The following is a 20370-nucleotide window of genomic DNA, read 5'->3' on the forward strand; positions in this document are numbered from 1 at the left end:
GCGCTGCGATAGCCCCGAAGAGATACTGGAGAGTCTGGAAGATGCTACGATTGATTGGAAGTGAGACTGAGGTATCTGGATTGCTGGAATTATCATTACACTGTAAAATAAACAATAATTTGATAGAAGTGTTTCTGAGGCTCATGACTGGAGCTAGCATCCACTCGGGTAACGTTTCTCAGCTAAAAAGTGACGTTTTAGTCAAATTTATAGCACAACCTTTTATCATTTTGTGTTTACTGACCTTAAACGGTTGCAGGATTAAGGAGCGGGAAATGAGCGTGATGACTGATGATGGCTAAGAATAAAGCACCACTGAGCATGCGCGAGTGAGAGCAACTGGGAAGGGACAAGGTTGTGTTCACCTGTGTAGGATGTCGTGCAGGAGGAGCGTAGGATGGTCGTCGAGAGGGGGAGGGAAGAGTGCCGTCAGCCCCAGGGACACGAGGGCATCTTGCAGCGGGGGTACCACGTCCACCCTGAACCTGGGCACCCGCACGTTCACCCTCTCCTCCTGTTGGTCAACACCCACATTAGTACCCACACGCTGGGACCTACCAACACTATAGTATCCACACGCTGGGACCTACCAACACTATAGTACCCACACGCTGGGACCTACCAACACTATAGTACCCACACGCAGGGACCTACCAACACTATAGTACCCACACGCTGGGACCTACCAACACTATAGTACCCACACGCTGGGACCTACCAACACTATAGTACCCACACGCAGGGACCTACCAACACTATAGTACCCACACGCTGGGACCTACCAACACTATAGTACCCACACGCAGGGACCTACCAACACTATAGTACCCACACGCTGGGACCTACCAACACTATAGTACCCACACGCTGGGACCTACCAGCACTATAGTACCCACACGCTGGGACCTACCAACACTATAGTACCCACACGCTGGGACCTACCAGCACTATAGTACCCACACGCTGGGACCTTGCGTTATTAATGACGTTAAATATATCAACACAAAGTAGAACACAAAGCAATAACTTTAAGTTGGATAAGCTTACTTTCAGGAAAGACCTGGGTAAATACTGGTTTGGAAACAAGGATAGCCAGAGATCCCCATTACAATGATATTGCTAAGAAAAAACTGAGCTCTGTGCTACTTTCAGGGGGAAACAGGAGAAGCAAAAAATGGCATCACAGATCAGTCTGCTACTTCGAAAAACTTCACCTGCTTGAGCAAGCCCGTGAGCTCCTGCCTGTAGAGAGGTTACCTCCCTGGGAGGATGACTCATGCAAGATCATCATCAATGAAATGGCAACGAAAAAGTCCAACATAATACCACAAGAAATGAGGCACAAGTATCTCGAGGACATTTATAAAGAAGCCGGAGATGAACTAGATCAAATCTACACTGACGGGTCATCTAATCCTGTCAATGGCAGGGCTGGTGCAGCATACACGGTAATCAAGGATTATACTTTCCAACGCAGAAATGAAGAAAAAGCACGTATTGAGAACTATGCCTCTTCAACGCAAGCAGAACTAACTGCCATTGTTATGGCGTTAAGGTTTCTTGAACGGAACACTAATGGTGCAGTGATCTGCACTGATTCAAAAGCAGCACTGTAAAGCCTAAGTAAAAATCGGGCAGAAAATCTTGCAATAGTCGCTGAAATCAAGAGAGCTGTAAGAGTACTTACCAATCAGGGAAGAGTCATCAAGTTTCTGTGGATCCCCTCCCATGTTGGAATATGTGGGAATGAACGAGCAGATGTGCTGGCTGCTGAAGGTGCTGAAGGAGACCATATTGAATACTTCATACCCAAGACTCTACTACAAATTAGAGGTATTGTCAGGCAACATCACCGTGACAGGGTAACTGAGGAAAGGAGGATAGAAGCACAAACCAGTGAATCTGTACGATGGTACAACATGGTTGCAGCTGGCAATCCCAGTCATTATGGCCGAAGAGGAGGTGGACGAGGGAGAGAGTCAGTAATAGCGAGAATCCGTCTTGGATACAAATATCCATGGAGATATGGAATGGAAACAACAGTTGATCAGCGAAGTTGCAGAATCTGTGGTGAGAGTGACGGACACCGCCTTGACCACTATCTACGTGAATGTGAACACCTGAGAGACATCAGAAGTATGTGTAGAATAATAAACCCCACATTGCTTGAGTTATGAAAACACTATTTGTCAAATATTGATACTGTTCTTAAAAGATTTCCCCATTTTGCACCCGCAAGATAACGTAAGCTTTTAAGGGTTGATAGATGTTAATCTTCTTGTTTGAGGAGCTGTTCACTTGAGACAGTTAAGCAAGTCCCAGCTGTGTCTGGGTACAAGTGACAGGATGAACAACTCAGCGGGTTTTCTTCCTATTGGGGAGTGTTGTACATGCTGCTATGGCGGTATGTCCACTCACAAGATGAGTGGCGCTGCCCAATACTGTCACTATGGCGGTGTGTCCACTCACAAGATGAGTGGCGCTGCCCAATACTGTCACTATGGCGGTGTGTCCACTCACAGGATGAGTGGCGCTGCCCAATACTGTCACTATGGCGGTGTGTCCACTCACAAGATGAGTGGCGATGCCCAATAAACTTGCCCCTCGGGGCAAAATTTAAATTAAACCCCCCCCCCTTCCCCACACCAAAAAAGTACTCATGGTTAGCAATTATGTGTTAATAATTTGCGAGCGACTAACCTTGAGGGTGGAGAGGAGAGCCTTAATGTTGTCTGGGGTAATGTTGTGCTCGAGGGCGGCCAGGCCGTGGTCAGCGTGGTCAGGCAGCAGCAGGAACATGGAGACGCGCCGCGCCGCGTACGGCAGCTCCAGCACACGCACCTCTAGCTCCGCCGAGTACCCCAGCGGCACCTGCACACGGCCCACCATCATGGGGATCTCGAACCTGGTACACGGTACACGGTACTATAGTGCTGAGGAACCTGGTACACGGTACACACACACGGGACAATGTTATAGTGCTGAGGAACCTGGTACACGGTACACGGTACTATAGTGCTGAGGAACCTGGTACACGGTACACACACACGGGACAATGTTATAGTGCTGAGGAACCTGGTACACGGTACACGGTACTATAGTGCTGAGGAACCTGGTACACGGTACACACACACGGGACAATGTTATAGTGCTGAGGAACCTGGTACACGGTACACACACACGGGACAATGTTAGAGCTGATACAGAACGAGGCTATGAGGATTATTCTTGGATGTCAAAGAAATGCAATGATTGAAATAATGAGAATGGAATTAAATTTACAGAGTGTGTGTGATAGAGTCCGTGACATTAACACTAGAGTAGCTATTCGTTTCATGCGGAGAAAAGGAGGGGATAAGTTGTTTGAGAGCGTTCAGACCTGCTTGAGTGACGTACACACTTCCAGGAAACTGAGGGAGACACGCTACACGAGGGGATTAGCTCATGACCTCAGGGAATACGATGTACTTGACTGCTGTAAACCCTCTCGACAAGGTAATATGTCTGCTCCCTGGAAAGTACAGAAAATAGACGTCGAAATTGTACCCCTCAAGGTGAAAAAGATTCATCATGAACCGGGACAATTACGGTGTTTGTATGGAAGCATGATATCTCGGTTACCAAGAGGCAACAGTTTACATGTATATTGCGACGGGTCGGTGGCGGAGGATGGCAGGGCCGGGTGTGGTGTCCTAATAAGGGAATATACGGAGTTTGGGACTGTGGACAGAATAATTGAACTCCGGCTTAGTAATTATATATCATCCACACAAGCTGAACTGCAGGCCATTCTGGCGTGTTTGGAGGAAGTACGTCATGACGACAAAAATGTTTTTGTATTTGTCCATAGCCGAGGAGCACTTGAGTCCTTAAACAGTCGAAACCCAGTCTTCATGTTCATAGTTGAGGATTGTAAGAGAAGAATAACTGAGATACAGCTGAAAGGTCATAGTGTGAAATTCATGTGGATTCCATCTCATGTTGGAATAGTGCTCAACGAGGTGGCGGATGACTTGGCCAAACGTGCCACATCAAAACCACAAGTTGACATTGAATGTGAATTTACAATGAGACAAATAAGAAGCAAAATCAGAAATATTCAGGCACAGGCAGGAGTGGAGAGGAGAGAGATAATGTATGAGAGAAGTCAAACCATGCAACACTACATGTATGTGAGTCAAAACACCCATTTCACTTATGGTAAAAGGAGAAATGCTTGGAGTGACTCTGTGTACATGCGGCTGAGGCTTGGGTACAAATATTACTGGGAATATGGGATAGATGTTCATGATAATGACACGAAGTGTAAACTATGTGGTATGTTAAGGTCTCACACCCTGGCCCATTATGTTCTTGATTGTCCGTTGATTAATGTATATAGAAACACTGAGATAAGGACTGTTCCTGAGCAAATAGCCTGGATGTGTCACAAAGGAAAGGTTGATGATATTCTTGAGAGATATAAGAATTTTGCACCAAGACTGTAATATTTTGTTGAATTATCCGTATAACTAGGTCATAAAAGTATTTGTGTACGTCTGATACCATACCACTTGTGAAGGAGGAAATGTACATGTTTATCTCTCAGAATGTTTGGTAACAGGTTTATTGTTTGTGATGTGTGTCTATGTATGTACTAACACGTTGTACTGAACGGAGTGAGAATAGCTTGAGCTACCTCATCCCTTTGTGTGTATTTTACCTCAATAAACTTATTTCAATTTCAATTTCAATTTCAATGTTAGAGTACTGAGGAACCAGTTGATCAGTCCAGCAACCAGGAGGCCTGGTCGACGACCGGGCCGCGGGGACACTAAGCCCCGGAAGCACCTCAAGGTAGCCTCAAGGTAAGGTAACCTGGTACACGGTACACACACACGGGAGAATGTTAGAGTACTGAGGAACCTGGTACACGGTACACGGTACACACACACGGGACAATGTTAGAGTACTGAGGAAAGGGGCTTCACCTAGTTCCACGATGCGAGAAAGGAGAATGGAAAATTGTAGTGGGGAGTGTGGGCGTGTGTGGGGCTCCAGTCACCAGGACAGTCACCAAGACAATACTTGGTGATTGTGTTGTGGATAATTGTTTGATTCTCCCATTGTGTTGCTGTGTTGTGACCACAACTCAATAACAAGGTGTCACTTGACACCACAACACAGTGGCATAATCAAACAATTATCCACAACACAATCACCAAGTATTGTCCTGGTGACTGTCTTGGTGACTGTCTTGGTGACTGTCCTGGTGATTGTCTTGGTGACTGTCTTGGTGACTGTCTTGGTGATTGTCTTGGTGACTGTCTTGGTGACTGTCTTGGTGACTGTCCTGGTGATTGTCTTGGTGACTGTCTTGGTGACTGTTTTGGTGACTGTCTTGTGGATTGTCTTGGTGACTGTCTTGGTGACTGTCTTGTGGATTGTCTTGGTGACTGTCCTGGTGACTGTCTTGTGGATTGTCTTGGTGACTGTCTTGGTGACTGTCTTGTGGATTGTCTTGGTGACTGTCCTGGTGACTGTCTTGTGGATTGTCTTGGTGACTGTCTTGGTGACTGTCTTGGTGACTGTCTTGTGGATTGTCTTGGTGACTGTCTTGGTGACTGTCTTGTGGATTGTCTTGGTGACTGTCTTGGTGACTGTCTTATGGATTGTCTTGGTGACTGTCCTGGTGACTGTCTTGTGGATTGTCTTGGTGACTGTCTTGGTGACTGTCCTGGTGACTGTCTTGCTGACTGCCTTGGTGATTGTCTTGGTGACTGTTTTGGTGACTGTCTTGTGGATTGTCTTGGTGACTGTCTTGGTGACTGTCTTGTGGATTGTCTTGGTGACTGTCTTGGTGACTGTCTTGTGGATTGTCTTGGTGACTGTCCTGGTGACTGTCTTGTGGATTGTCTTGGTGACTGTCTTGGTGATTGTCTTGGTGAGTGTCTTGGTGACTGTCTTGGTGACTGTCTTGGTGATTGTCTTGGTGACTGTCTTGGTGACTGTCTTGGTGATTGTCTTGGTGACTGTCCTGGTGACTGTCTTGGTGACTGTCTTGGTGACTGTCCTGCTGACTGTCTTGGTGACTGTCTTGGTGACTGTCCTGCTGACTGTCTTGGTGACTGTCTTGGTGACTGTCTTGGTGACTGTTCTGGTGACTGTCTTGGTGACTGTCTTGGTGACTGTCCTGGTGACTGTCTTGGTGACTGTCCTCGTAATTGTCTTGGTGACTGTCTTGGTGACTGTCTTGGTGACTGTCTTGGTGGCTGTCCTGGTGACTGTCTTGGTGACTGTCCTCGTAATTGTCTTGGTGACTGTCTTGGTGACTGTCCTGGTGACTGTCTTGGTGGCTGTCTTGGTGACTGTCCTGGTGATTGTCCTGGTGATTGTCTTGGTGACTGTCTTGATGACTTCTGATGACTGTCTTGGTGACTGTCCTGGTGACTGTCTTGGTGGCTGTCTTGGTGACTGTCTTGGTGACTGTCCTGGTGATTGTCCTGGTGACTGTCCTCGTGACTGTCTTGGTGACTGTCTTGATGACTGTCCTGGTGACTATCTTGGTGACTGTCCTGGTGACTGTCTTGGTGACTGTCCTGGTGACTGTCTTGATGACTGTCCTGGTGATTGTCCTGGTGACTGTCCTGGTGACTGTCCTGGTGACTGCCTTGGTGACTGTCCTGGTGATTGTCCTGGTGACTGTCCTGGTGACTGTCCTGGTGACTGTCCTGGTGACTGCCTTGGTGACTGTCCTGGTGATTGTCCTGGTGACTGTCCTGGTGACTGTCCTGGTGACTGTCCTGGTGATTGTCCTGGTGACTGTCCTGGTGACTGTCCTGGTGACTGTCCTGGTGATTGTCCTGGTGACTGTCCTGGTGACAGTCCCCAACACCATAGTTGGATGAGAAAGGGTCAATAATGGTCAATACACCTGCATTACTCCCGGGTTATTGACTGCTGATGTATCTCAACACAAAATTATGTTAACGAAATAAAATCTTATAAAGCTATTTTTGTTCGTTAAAATCAATTATTAAATTTATTCCAAAAAAATTACCTTTCTTCAGAAGTGATGTAGAAGAGGCCCTTGTCGAAGGTGAGGTTGGGGTCGAACCTGTGGAGCCAGCGCCCCGAGTAGTAGACCCGGAGGGCCCCCAAGGCGTCCACCTGGACGGTGGGCGTCTGCATCAGTGGGGCCCCCACATCCACCGTGGTCACCTCCGTCACCCATCTGTACGAGACGTCACTCCTTCAGATACCATCCATACACACCTTCACTAGTCACTATACCCAACACCCACAGTATTATGACTGACTGGGCCCTCACTACACTCAACACCCACAGTATTATGACTAACTACTTCCTCACTCCCCCCCCCATCTTCTATTACAGGTACATTGATGACATCTCCGGTACAATTGTACAATGTGTGGAATGTTTGTACAATGTGAGAACAATCATTCCTCGACACCTGTGTACACTTAGCTAAGACAAGATACCTACAGAAGAAGATAGTCTACATTTACTCTACTAGGACTACAATCTACATTCGTATCTTCTTTAATCGTCCTGTCTGCCAATCTCCTTGAAGAAACCCCCACGTTATACTCTCTGGGAATGAGAGACACTTCAGAGGTATGCCACTAGGTTAGTTCCAGAACTAAGAGGCAAGAGTTATGAGGAAAGGCTGCGTGAACTGCATCTCTGGGAATGAAGATTACAAGCCAGGAGACCTTCTCCTGGCTTGTAACACTCACTTATGTGGTGAGTGTTTAGGTACCTAACATGTACAGGTGCCCTTTGAAATCCCCGTGGCGTAGTGATAAGACACTCGCCTGTTGTTTCGCGAGCGCTTTGACCTGGGTTCGTATCCTGGCTGGGGAGGATTTACTGGACGCAAATCCTTAACTGTAGCCTCTGTTTACCATACAATAAAATGGGTACCTGGTTGTTAAACGATTTGGCAGGTCGTATTCCGGGGAATATAGGATTAAGGACCTGCCCGAAACGGTATGCGTGCTAGTGGCTTTACAAGAATATAACAACTCTTGTATATATGAAAAAAAAAAAAACATGGGAGACATTGAAGTGATACCACAAGGAAACTTTGGACAGTCAAGAGACTGGATCAAATCGGAGAAACATAGCACCGAATTCCTACAGCAAGACTGGGTATGTCTGCCCTCTACCCTCAACAACTATAGCAAGACTGGGTATGGCTGCCCTCGACCCTCAACAACTATAGCAAGACTGGGTATGGCTGCCCTCGACCCTCAACAACTGTTGCAAGACTGGGTATGGCTGCCCTCTATCCTCAACAACTATAGCAAGACTGGGTATGGATGCCCTCGACTCTCAACAACTATAGCAAGAGTGGGTATGGCTGCCCTCTATCCTCAACAACTATAGCAAGACTGGGTATGGCTGCCCTCGACCCTCAACAACTATAACCAGAGTGGGTACGGCTGCCCTCTATCCTCAACAACTATAGCAAGACTGGGTATGGCTGCCCTCGACCCTCAACAACTATAGCAAGAGCGGGTATGGCTGCCCTCTATCCTCAACAACTATAGCAAGACTGGGTATGGCTGCCCTCGACCCTCAACAACTATAGCAAGAGTGGGTATGGCTGCCTTCTATCCTCAACAACTATAGCAAGACTGGGTATGGCTGCCCTCGACCCTCAACAACTATAGCAAGAGTGGGTATGGCACCGTCATACCCAGTATACATACCCAGCAACATATCCAGCCTGACCTGACAACTGGGTGGACAGTGCTTCGGATTCGTAGTCCTGAGGTTCCGGATTCAATCCCCGATGGAGGCGGAAACAAATGGGCAAAATGTTTCTTTCATCCTGATGCTCCTATTACCTAGCAGTAAAAATAGGTACCTGGGAGTTAGACAGCTGCTACGGGCTGCTTCCCGGGGGTGTGTAACAAAAAGGAAGCCTAGTCGAGGACCGGGCCTCGGGGACGCTAAGCTCCGAAATCATATCAAGATAACCTCAAGAAGATGGCTACCCTTTACCATCATCAACTACAGCAAGACTGGGTATGACTGCTCTCTACCCTCAACAATCGCCACACTCCAAAAGTTTTTCTCATAAATATATCAGACTATTGTTATATTGCGCAGAAAGAGAACATTGTGATACCTGTATTATGACACATGATACACAGTACTGTAATACCGCAGCTTCACAAGCACACACACACCCTCCCTTCATCACATGCACAGTGATAAGAGGAAATACAGTATAAAACTGGAGGATTGATACAAGAGGAGTCCCACAACCTGGTTACCTGGTTGATGGGGTTCTGGGAGTTCTTCTACTCCCCAAGCCCGGCCCGAGGCCAGGCTCGACTTGTGAGAGTTTGGTCCACCAGGCTGTTGCTTGGAGCGGCCCGCAGGCCCACATACCCACCACAGCCCGGTTGGTCCGGCACTCCTTGGAGGAATAAATCTAGTTTCCTCTTGAAAATGTCCACGGTTGTTCCGGCAATATTTCTTATGCTTGCTGGGAGGACGTTGAACAACCGCGGACATCTGATGTTTATACAGTGTTCTCTGATTGTGCCTATGGCACCTCTGCTCTTCACTGGTTCTATTCTACATTTTCTTCCATATCGTTTACTCCAGTACGTTGTTATTTTACTGTGTAGATTTGGTACTTGGTCCTCCAGTATCTTCCAGGTGTATATTATTTGATATCTCTCTCGTCTTCTTTCTAGTGTCATGTACGCGTAGCGTTTCGGGCAGGTCCCTGGAATACGATCCCCTGCCGCGAAGAATCGTTTTTTCATCCAAGTACACATTTTACTGTTGCGTTAAACAGAGGCTACAGTTAAGGAATTGCGCCCAGTAAATCCTCCCCAGCCAGGATACGAACCCATGACATAACGCTCGCGGAACGCCAGGCGAGTGTCTTACCACTACACCACGGAGACTGTGAGAACTACAGCAAGACTGGGTATGGCTGCTCTCTATCCTCAACAACTGTAGGAAGACTGGGTATGGCTGCCCTCTACCCTCAACAACTATAGCAAGACTGGGTATGGCTGCCCTCTACCCTCAACAATTATAGCAAGACTGGGTATGGCTGCCCTTTACCCTCAACAACTATAGCAAGACTGGGTATGGCTGCCCTCTACCATCAACAACTATAGCAAGACTGGGTATGGCTGCCCTCTACCATCAACAACTATAGCAAGACTCGGTATAACTGCCCTCTACCATCAACAACTATAGCAAGACTGGGTATAACTGCCCTCTACCATCAACAACTATAGCAAGACGTGGTATAGCTGCCCTCTACCATCAACAACTATAGCAAGACTGGGCATGGCTGCCCTCTACCCTCAACAACGAAAACTTGTAGGATCAAACTCAATGATTTATGGGCCTTGATGAAAGGAAATTCACTATAAGGAAATTGTTTCCTGTCGACACCCCGATGCTGGCCTGGAAGAAAAGAATATCTCTACACGACATCCTAGTCAATGCGAGGCTCCCAGTATATCTTCTGTAGGTTTAAAATAGGACAAGTAAAAAAAGATAGAACCCCGAGGTTATAGATGTTCCGAGAATGCAAAATGTCTGAACACTGACTAAAGAAGAGATGTAGGGATGGTTGTGGACAATAGGCTGCCACCAGAGGAACACATAAAGCACATTGCTTATACTTTCTAGCTTTAGAATAGCTTTTAAATACGTGGATGTGAAATGTTAAAGAAATTGTTCCCAATTTTTGCGAGACCAAATCTGGAATATGCACTCGTTGTAGGGTGCCCATATCTCAAGGAGCACATAAATAAACTGGAGAAGGTACGAAGGCATACCGCCAAATGGCTTCCGGAATTGTCAAACAAGAGCTACGAGGAGAGACTACGTTCAGGAGTAAAGTATACTTGCTTGTTGGTCAGTAAGCTGTTGTAGTGGTCTTAATAACTGTACAGAGGTTGATAGGACTTCAGCCCAACACCAAGCCATAAACGGGGGAAATATTACCGCCTTCAGCCACTCCATCACGTACCGGTTAATGCCTCGCAAGACCTCTGTGCCGTTGTTATGAAAGTTGACCTCTTGTGTCGTCGTCGGGGGGTAGAGGTCAGGAGCGGACTCTGCCCAAGAGGAACCCTCCTGCAGAAACATCCTGTAGGCGAGGCGCAGGTCATTCTTGTAGTAGGCGTCTGCGAAGTTCTCCACCATGGTTCTGTGGCCATCATCAATCTCCTCTCTTGTCATGTTTGAGTACCGCAGGACCTGGAGATGGGTGGACTGGTGAGGTGGGTGTACTGGGGGACCTGGTGATGGGTGTACTGGTGAGATGGGTGTACTGGGGGACCTGGTGATGGGTGGACTGGGGGACCTGGTGATGGGTGTACTGGGGGACCTGGTGATGGGTGTACTGGGGGACCTGGTGATGGGTGTACTGGGGGACCTGGTGATGGGTGTACTGGGGGACCTGGTGATGGGTGTACTGGGGGACCTGGTGATGGGTGTACTGGGGGACCTGGTGATGGGTGTACTGGTGAGATGGGTGTACTGGGGGACCTGGTGATGGGTGTACTGGTGAGATGGGTGTACTGGGGGACCTGGTGATGGGTGTAATGGTGAGATGGGTGTACTGGGGGACCTGGTGATGGGTGGACTGGTGAGATGGGTGTACTGGGGGACCTGGTGATGGGTGGACTGGCGAGATGGGTGTACTGGGGGACCTGGTGATGGGTGGACGGGTGAGGTGGGTGTACTGGGGGACCTGGTGATGGGTGGACTGGTGAGATGGGTGTACTGGGGGACCTGGTGATGGGTGGACTGGTGAGATGGGTGTATTGGGGGACCTGGTGAGGTGGGTGTACTGGTGAGATGGGTGTACTGGTGAGATGGGTGTACTGGGGGACCTGGTGATTGGTGGACTGGTGAGGTGTGTGTACTGGGGGACCTGGTGATGGGTGAACTGGGGGACCTGGTGATGGGTGGACTGGTGAGATGGGTGTACTGGGGGACCTGGTGATGGGTGGACTGGTGAGATGGGTGTACTGGGGGACCTGGTGATTGGTGGACTGATGAGATGGGTGTACTGGGGGACCTGGTGATGGGTGGACTGGGGGACCTGGTGATGGGTGGACTGGTGAGATGGGTGTACTGGGGGACCTGGTGATGGGTGAACTGGTGAGATGGGTGTACAGGGGGACCTGGTGATGGATGGACTGGTGAGATGGGTGTACTGGGGGACCTGGTGATGGGTGAACTGGTGAGATGGGTGTACAGGGGGACCTGGTGATGGATGGACTGGTGAGATGGGTGTACTGGGGGACCTGGTGATTGGTGGACTGGTGAGATGGGTGTACTGGGGGACCTGGTGATGGATGGACTGGTGAGATGGGTGCACTGGGGGACCTGGTGATGGATGGACTGGTGAGATGGGTGTACTGGGGGACCTGGTGATGGGTGGACTGGTGAGATGGGTGTATTGGGGGACCTGGTGAGGTGGGTGTACTGGTGAGATGGGTGTACTGGTGAGATGGGTGTACTGGGGGACCTGGTGATTGGTGGACTGGTGAGGTGTGTGTACTGGGGGACCTGGTGATGGGTGGACTGGGGGACCTGGTGATGGGTGGACTGGTGAGATGGGTGTACTGGGGGACCTGGTGATGGGTGGACTGGTGAGATGGGTGTACTGGGGGACCTGGTGATTGGTGGACTGATGAGATGGGTGTACTGGGGGACCTGGTGATGGGTGGACTGGGGGACCTGGTGATGGGTGGACTGGTGAGATGGGTGTACTGGGGGACCTGGTGATGGGTGAACTGGTGAGATGGGTGTACAGGGGGACCTGGTGATGGATGGACTGGTGAGATGGGTGTACTGGGGGACCTGGTGATGGGTGAACTGGTGAGATGGGTGTACAGGGGAACCTGGTGATGGATGGACTGGTGAGATGGGTGTACTGGGGGACCTGGTGATTGGTGGACTGGTGAGATGGGTGTACTGGGGGACCTGGTGATGGATGGACTGGTGAGATGGGTGTACTGGGGGACCTGGTGATGGATGGACTGGTGAGATGGGTGTACTGGGGGACCTGGTGATGGATGGACTGGTGAGATGGGTGTACTGGGGGACCTGGTGATGGATGGACTGGTGAGATGGGTGTACTGGGGGACCTGGTGATGGATGGACTGGTGAGATGGGTGTACAGGGGGACCTGGTGATGGATGGACTGGTGAGATGGGTGTACTGGGGGACCTGGTGATGGATGGACTGGTTAGATGGATGTACTGGGGGACCTGGTGATGGATGGACTGGTTAGATGGATGTACTGGGGGACCTGGTGATGGATGGACTGGTTAGATGGATATACTGGGGGACCTGGTGATGGGTGGACAGAAGGCCCCAAAAGTCCCAGGAAGGCCCAGGAAGGCCCAGGAAGGCCCAGAAGGCCCAGAAGGCCCAGGAAGGCCCAGGAAGTCCCAGGAAGGCCCCCAGAAGGCCCAGAAGGCCCAGAAGGCCCAGGAAGGCCCAGGAAGGCCCAGGAAGGCCCAGAAGGCCCAGGAAGGCCCAGAAGGCCCAGGAAGGCCCAGAAGGCCCAGGAAGGCCCAGAAGGCCCAGGAAGGCCCAGGAAGGCCCAGGAAGGCCCCCAGAAGGCCCAGGAAGGCCCAGGAAGGCCCAGGAAGGCCCAGGAAGGCCCCCAGAAGGCCCAGGAAGGCCCCCAGAAGGCCCAGAAGGCCCAGGAAGGCCCAGAAGGCCCAGGAAGGCCCAGAAGGCCCAGAAGGCCCAGGAGGGCCCAGGAGGCCCAGGAGGCCCAGGAAGGCCCAGAAGGCCCAGAAGGCCCAGGAAGGCCCGCAGAAGGTCCAGGAGGACCAGAAGGCTCAGGAAGGCCCAGAAGGCCCAGAAGGCCCAGGAAGGCCCAGAAGGCCCAGAAGGCCCAGGAAGGCCCAGAAGGCCCAGAAGGCCCAGGAAGGCCCAGGAAGGCCCAGAAGGCCCAGAAGGCCCAGGAAGGCCCAGAAGGCCCAGAAGGCCCCCAGAAGGCCCAGGAAGGCCCAGAAGGCCCAGAAGGCCCAGAAGGCCCAGGAAGGCCCAGAAGGCCCAGAAGGCCCCCAGAAGGCCCAGGAAGGCCCAGAAGGCCCAGAAGGCCCAGGAAGGCCCGCAGAAGGTCTAGGAGGCCCAGAAGGCTCAGGAAGGCCTAGAAGGCCCAGAAGGCCCAGGAAGGCCCAGAAGGCCCAGGAAGGCCCAGAAGGCCCAGGAAGGCCCAGGAAGGCCCAGGAAGGCCCAGGAAGGCCCAGGAAGGCCAAGGAAGGCCCAGGAAGGCCCAGGAAGGCCCAGAAGGCCCAGGAAGGCCCAGGAAGGCCCAGAAGGCCCAGGAAGGCCCAGGAAGGCCCAGGAAGGCCCAGGAAGGCCAAGGAAGGCCCAGGAAGGCCAAGGAAGGCCCAGGAAGGCCCAGGAAGGCCCAGAAGGCCCAGGAAGGCCCAGGAAGGCCCAGGAAGGCCCAGGAAGGCCCAGGAAGGCCCAGGAAGGCCCAGGAAGGCCCAGAAGGCCCAGGAAGGCCCAGGAAGGCCCAGAAGGCCCAGGAAGGCCCAGGAAGGCCCAGGAAGGCCCAGAAGGCCCAGGAAGGCCCAGGAAGGCCCAGGAAGGCCTAGGAAGGCCCAGGAAGGCCCAGGAAGGCCCAGAAGGCCCAGAAGGCCCAGGAAGGCCCAGGAAGGCCCAGAAGGCCCAGGAAGGCCCAGGAAGGCCCAGAAGGCCCAGGAAGGCCCAGGAAGGCCCAGGAAGGCCCAGAAGGCCAAGGAAGGCACAGGAAGGCCCAGGAAAGCCCAGAAGGCCCAGGAAGGCCCAGGAAGGCCCAGGAAGGCCCAGGAAGGCCCAGAAGGCCCAGGAAGGCCCAGGAAGGCCCAGGAACTCCGAGGTTGTCTCCAAGAGTAAATATGTATCACCTTACAAATAATAACAACCTATAACAATTATAGAGACTAAGCCGCCATGTTGGAGATACGAGGCACATTGTAAGTGCTGTCGGAACCCTGACGATCTTGACATGGTTTAACTTAACGCGACCAGAGTGATACTCACTAGTGCAGGAAGCGTGTGAGATGTGCTGACCCACCTGACGTATCTGCTGAGTGAGGAGCGGGTTGTGGGCGTGCAGGAGAGGAGAGAGGAGGGCGGCCACGCCCACAGGGCTGAAGAGCATGTTAGCGTTGGGTTGGCGGGAACGGTTGACCAGGGCGCCGTAGAGGTCAAGCGAGAACCTAAAGTGCGCCTGTGAGAACCTGTGGCCGCTGGTGGTGGAGTCCTGCGGCCCCGTCCTGTTGGTCCTCAAGGTGGCGGCGGCAGGCTGCGGCAGGGCGGCGGCAGGCTGCGGCAGGAGCACCAGGCCTAACAGCGTCACCACAACCTGCCACACTGACGTAACCACCACCATCGTCCCGCCAAAGCTCACCCCTGGAACACAGTCACCATCACAACTTTACAACCTCAACAATTACAAACATGCAACAACACTTAATTAATACTGTGTCCATACAGACACTACACACACCCTAGGCACACTATACACACCCTAGGCACACTACACACACCCTAGGCACACTATACCCACCCTAGGCACACTACACACACCCTAGGCACACTATACCCACCCTAGGCACACTACACACACCCTAGGCACACTATACACACCCTAGGCACACTACACACACCCTAGGCACACTACACACACCCTAGGCACACTACACACACCCTAGGCACACTATACCCACCCTAGGCACACTACACACACCCTAGGCACACTATACACACCCTAGGCACACTACACACACCATAGGCACACTATACACACCCTAGGCACACTACACACACCCTAGGCACAATATACACACCATAGGCACACTATACACACCCTAGGCACACTATGCACACCCTAGACACACTATACACACCCTAGGCACACTATACACACCCTAGGAACACTATACACACCCTAGGAACACTATACACACCCTAGACACACTATACACACCCTAGGCACACTATACACACCCTAGGAACACTATACACACCCTAGACACACTATACACATCCTAGGCACAATATACACACCCTGGACACACTATACACACCCTAGACACACTATACACACCCTAGGCACACTATACACACCCTAGACACACTATACACATCCTAGACACACTATACACATCCTAGACACACTATACACACCCTAGGCACACTATACACACCCTAGGCACACTATACACACCCTAGGAACACTATACACACCCTAGACACACTATACACATCCTAGGCACACTATACGCACCCTGGACACACTATACACACCCTAGACACACTATACACATCCTAGACACACTATACACATCCTAGACACACTATACACACCCTAGACACACTATACACACCCTAGGCACACTATACACACCCTAGACACACTATACACATCCTAGACACACTATACACATTCTAGACACACTATACACACCCTAGACACACTATACACACCCTAGGCACACTATACACACCCTAGGCACACTATACACACCCTAGACACACTATACACATCCTAGACACACTATATACATCCTAGACACACTATACACATCCTAGACACACTATGCACACCCTAGACACACTATACACATCCTAGACACACTATACACACCCTAGACACACTACACACACCCTAGGCACACTATACACACCCTAGGCACACTATACACACCCTAGACACACTATACACACCCTAGGCACACTATACACACCCTAGGCACACTATACACACCCTAGACACACTATACACACCCTAGGCACACTATACACGCCCTAGGCACACTATACACACCCTAGACACACTATACACATCCTAGACACACTATACACACCCTAGGCACACTATACACACCCTAGGCACACTATACACATCCTAGACACACTATACACACCCTAGACACACTATACACACCCTAGACACACTATACACACCCTAGACACACTACACACACCCTAGACACACTATACACACACCCTAGACACATTACACACACACTAGAAACACTATACACACCCTAGGCACACTATACACATCCTAGACACACTATACACACCCTAGACACACTATACACACCCTAGACACACTACACACACCCTAGACACACTATACACACACTCTAGACACATTACACACACACTAGAAACACTATACACACCCTAGGCACACTATACACATCCTAGACACACTATACACACCCTAGACACACTATACACACCCTAGACACACTACACACACCCTAGACACACTATACACACACTCTAGACACATTACACACACACTAGAAACACTATACACAGCCTAGGCACACTATACACACCGTAGACACACTATACACAACCTAGACACACTATACACACCCTAGACACACTATACACATCGTAGACACACTATACACACACCCTAGACACATTACACACACACTAGAAACACTATACAAACCCTAGACACCCTAGACACACTATACACACCCTAGACACACTATACACACCCTAGACACACTACACACACCCTAGACACACTATACACACCCTAGACACACTATACACACCCTAGACACACTACACACCCTAGACACACTATACACACCCTAGACACACTATACACATCCTAGACACACTATACACATCCTAGACACGCTATACACACCCTAGACACACTATACACATCCTAGACACACTATACACATCCTAGGCACACTATACACATCCTAGACACACTATACACATCCTAGACACACTATACACATCCTAGACACACTATACACATCCTAGACACACTATACACATCCTAGACACACTATACACATCCTAGACACACTATACACATCCTAGGCACACTATACACATCCTAGACACACTATACACATCCTAGACACACTACACACACCCTAGACACACTATACACACCCTAGACACACTACACACACACCCTAGACACACTATACACACCCTAGACACACTATACACACCCTAGACACACTATACACACCCTAGACACACTACACACAAACCCTAGACACACTATACACACCCTAGACACACTATACACATCATAGACACACTATACACATCCTAGACACACCATACACACCCTAGACACACTATACACATCCTAGACACAATAAACACACCCTAGACACACTATACACACCCTAGGCACACTATACACACCCTAGGCACACTATACACACCCTAGGCACACTATACACACCCTAGGCACACTATACACATCCTAGACACACTATACACAACCTAGACACACTATACACACCCTAGACACACTATACACATCGTAGACACACTATACACACACCCTAGACACATTACACACACACTAGAAACACTACACACACCCTAGACACACTATACACATCCTAGGCACACTATACACACCCTAGACACACTATACACACCCTAGCCACACTATACACATCCTAGGCACACTATACACATCCTAGATACACTATACACACCCTAGGCACACTATACACACCCTAAGCACACAATACACACCCTAGGCACACTATACACACCCTAGGCACACTATACATATCCTAGACACACTATACACATCCTAGACACACTATACACATCCTAGACACACTATACACATCCTAGACACACTATACACATCCTAGACACACTATACACACCCTAGACACACTATACACACCCTAGACACACTATACACACCCTAGACACACTATACACATCCTAGACACACTATACACATCCTAGACACACTATGCACACCCTAGACACACTATACACATCCTAGACACACTATACACACCCTAGACACACTATACACATCCTAGACACACTATACACATCCTAGACACACTACACACATTCTAGACACACTATACACATCCTAGACACACTACACACATCCTAGACACACTATACACACCCTAGGCACACTATACACACCCTAGGCACACCCTAGACACACTATACACACCCTAGACACACTATACACACTCTAGACACACTACACACACCCTAGACACACTATACACATCCTAGACACATTACAGACATCCTAGACACACTATACACACCCTAGGCACACTATACACACCCTAAGCACACCATACACACCCTAGACACACTATACACACCCTAGACACACTATACACACCCTAGACACACTACACACACCCTAGAAACACTATACACACCCTAGACACACTACACACACTACACACACCCTAGACACACTATACACATCCTGGACTCACTATACACATCCTAGACACACTATAAACACCCTAGACACACTATACACATCCTAGACACATTATACACATTCTGGACTCACTATACACATCCTAGACCCACTATACACACCCTAGACACACTATACACATTCTAGACACACTATACACACCCTCCAAACATTATACACACCCTAGACATACTATACACATTCTGGACTCACTATACACATCCTAGACACACTATACACACCCTAGACACATCCTAGACACACTATACACACCCTAGACACACTATACACATTCTAGACACACTATACACATCCTGGACTCACTATACACATCCTAGACACACTATAAACATCCTGGACTCACTATACACATCCTAGACACACTATACACACCCAAGACACACTATACACATCCTAGACACACTATACACATCCTGGACTCACTATACACATCCTAGACACACTATACACATCCTAGACACACTATACACATCCTGGACACACTATACACATCCTAGACACACTATACACACTCTAGACACACTATACACATCCTAGACACACTATACACATCCTGGACTCACTATACACATCCTAGACACACTATAAACATCCTAGACACACTATACACATCCTAGACACACTATACACACCCAAGACACACTATACACATCCTAGACACACTATACACATCCTGGACTCACTATACACATCCTAGACACACTATACACACCCTAGACACACTATACACATCCTAGACACACTATACACATCCTGGACTCACTATACACATCCTAGACACACTATAAACATCCTAGACACACTATACACATCCTAGACACACTATACACACCCAAGACACACTATACACATCCTAGACACACTATACACATCCTGGACTCACTATACACATCCTAGACACACTATACACACCCTAGACACACTATACACATCCTAGACACACTATACACATCCTGGACTCACTATACACGTCATAGACACACTATAAACATCCTAGACACACTATACACATCCTAGACACACTATATACACCCAAGACACACTATACACATCCTAGACACACTATACACAT

General features: G+C 49.6%; 1 protein-coding gene across 1 annotated transcript in view; it reads right to left on the reverse strand.

Moving 5' to 3' along the window:
- Window positions 1–20370, reverse strand: part of LOC123772650 (leukocyte elastase inhibitor) — a 30856-nt gene that overhangs the window by 2573 nt on the left and 7913 nt on the right. Inside the window, exons 2-6 of the mRNA XM_069324461.1 lie at window positions 15084–15421; window positions 11019–11248; window positions 7040–7213; window positions 2701–2905; window positions 366–514 (exon numbers count right to left, since the gene is read on the reverse strand). Of these exons, the coding sequence (XP_069180562.1) occupies window positions 366–514; window positions 2701–2905; window positions 7040–7213; window positions 11019–11248; window positions 15084–15401 (1076 nt within the window). The 5' untranslated portion in view covers window positions 15402–15421. The remainder of the gene's footprint in view (window positions 1–365; window positions 515–2700; window positions 2906–7039; window positions 7214–11018; window positions 11249–15083; window positions 15422–20370) is intronic.

This window comes from Procambarus clarkii, chromosome 14 (assembly GCF_040958095.1).
Source record: "Procambarus clarkii isolate CNS0578487 chromosome 14, FALCON_Pclarkii_2.0, whole genome shotgun sequence".
Lineage (NCBI taxonomy): Eukaryota > Metazoa > Arthropoda > Malacostraca > Decapoda > Cambaridae > Procambarus > Procambarus clarkii.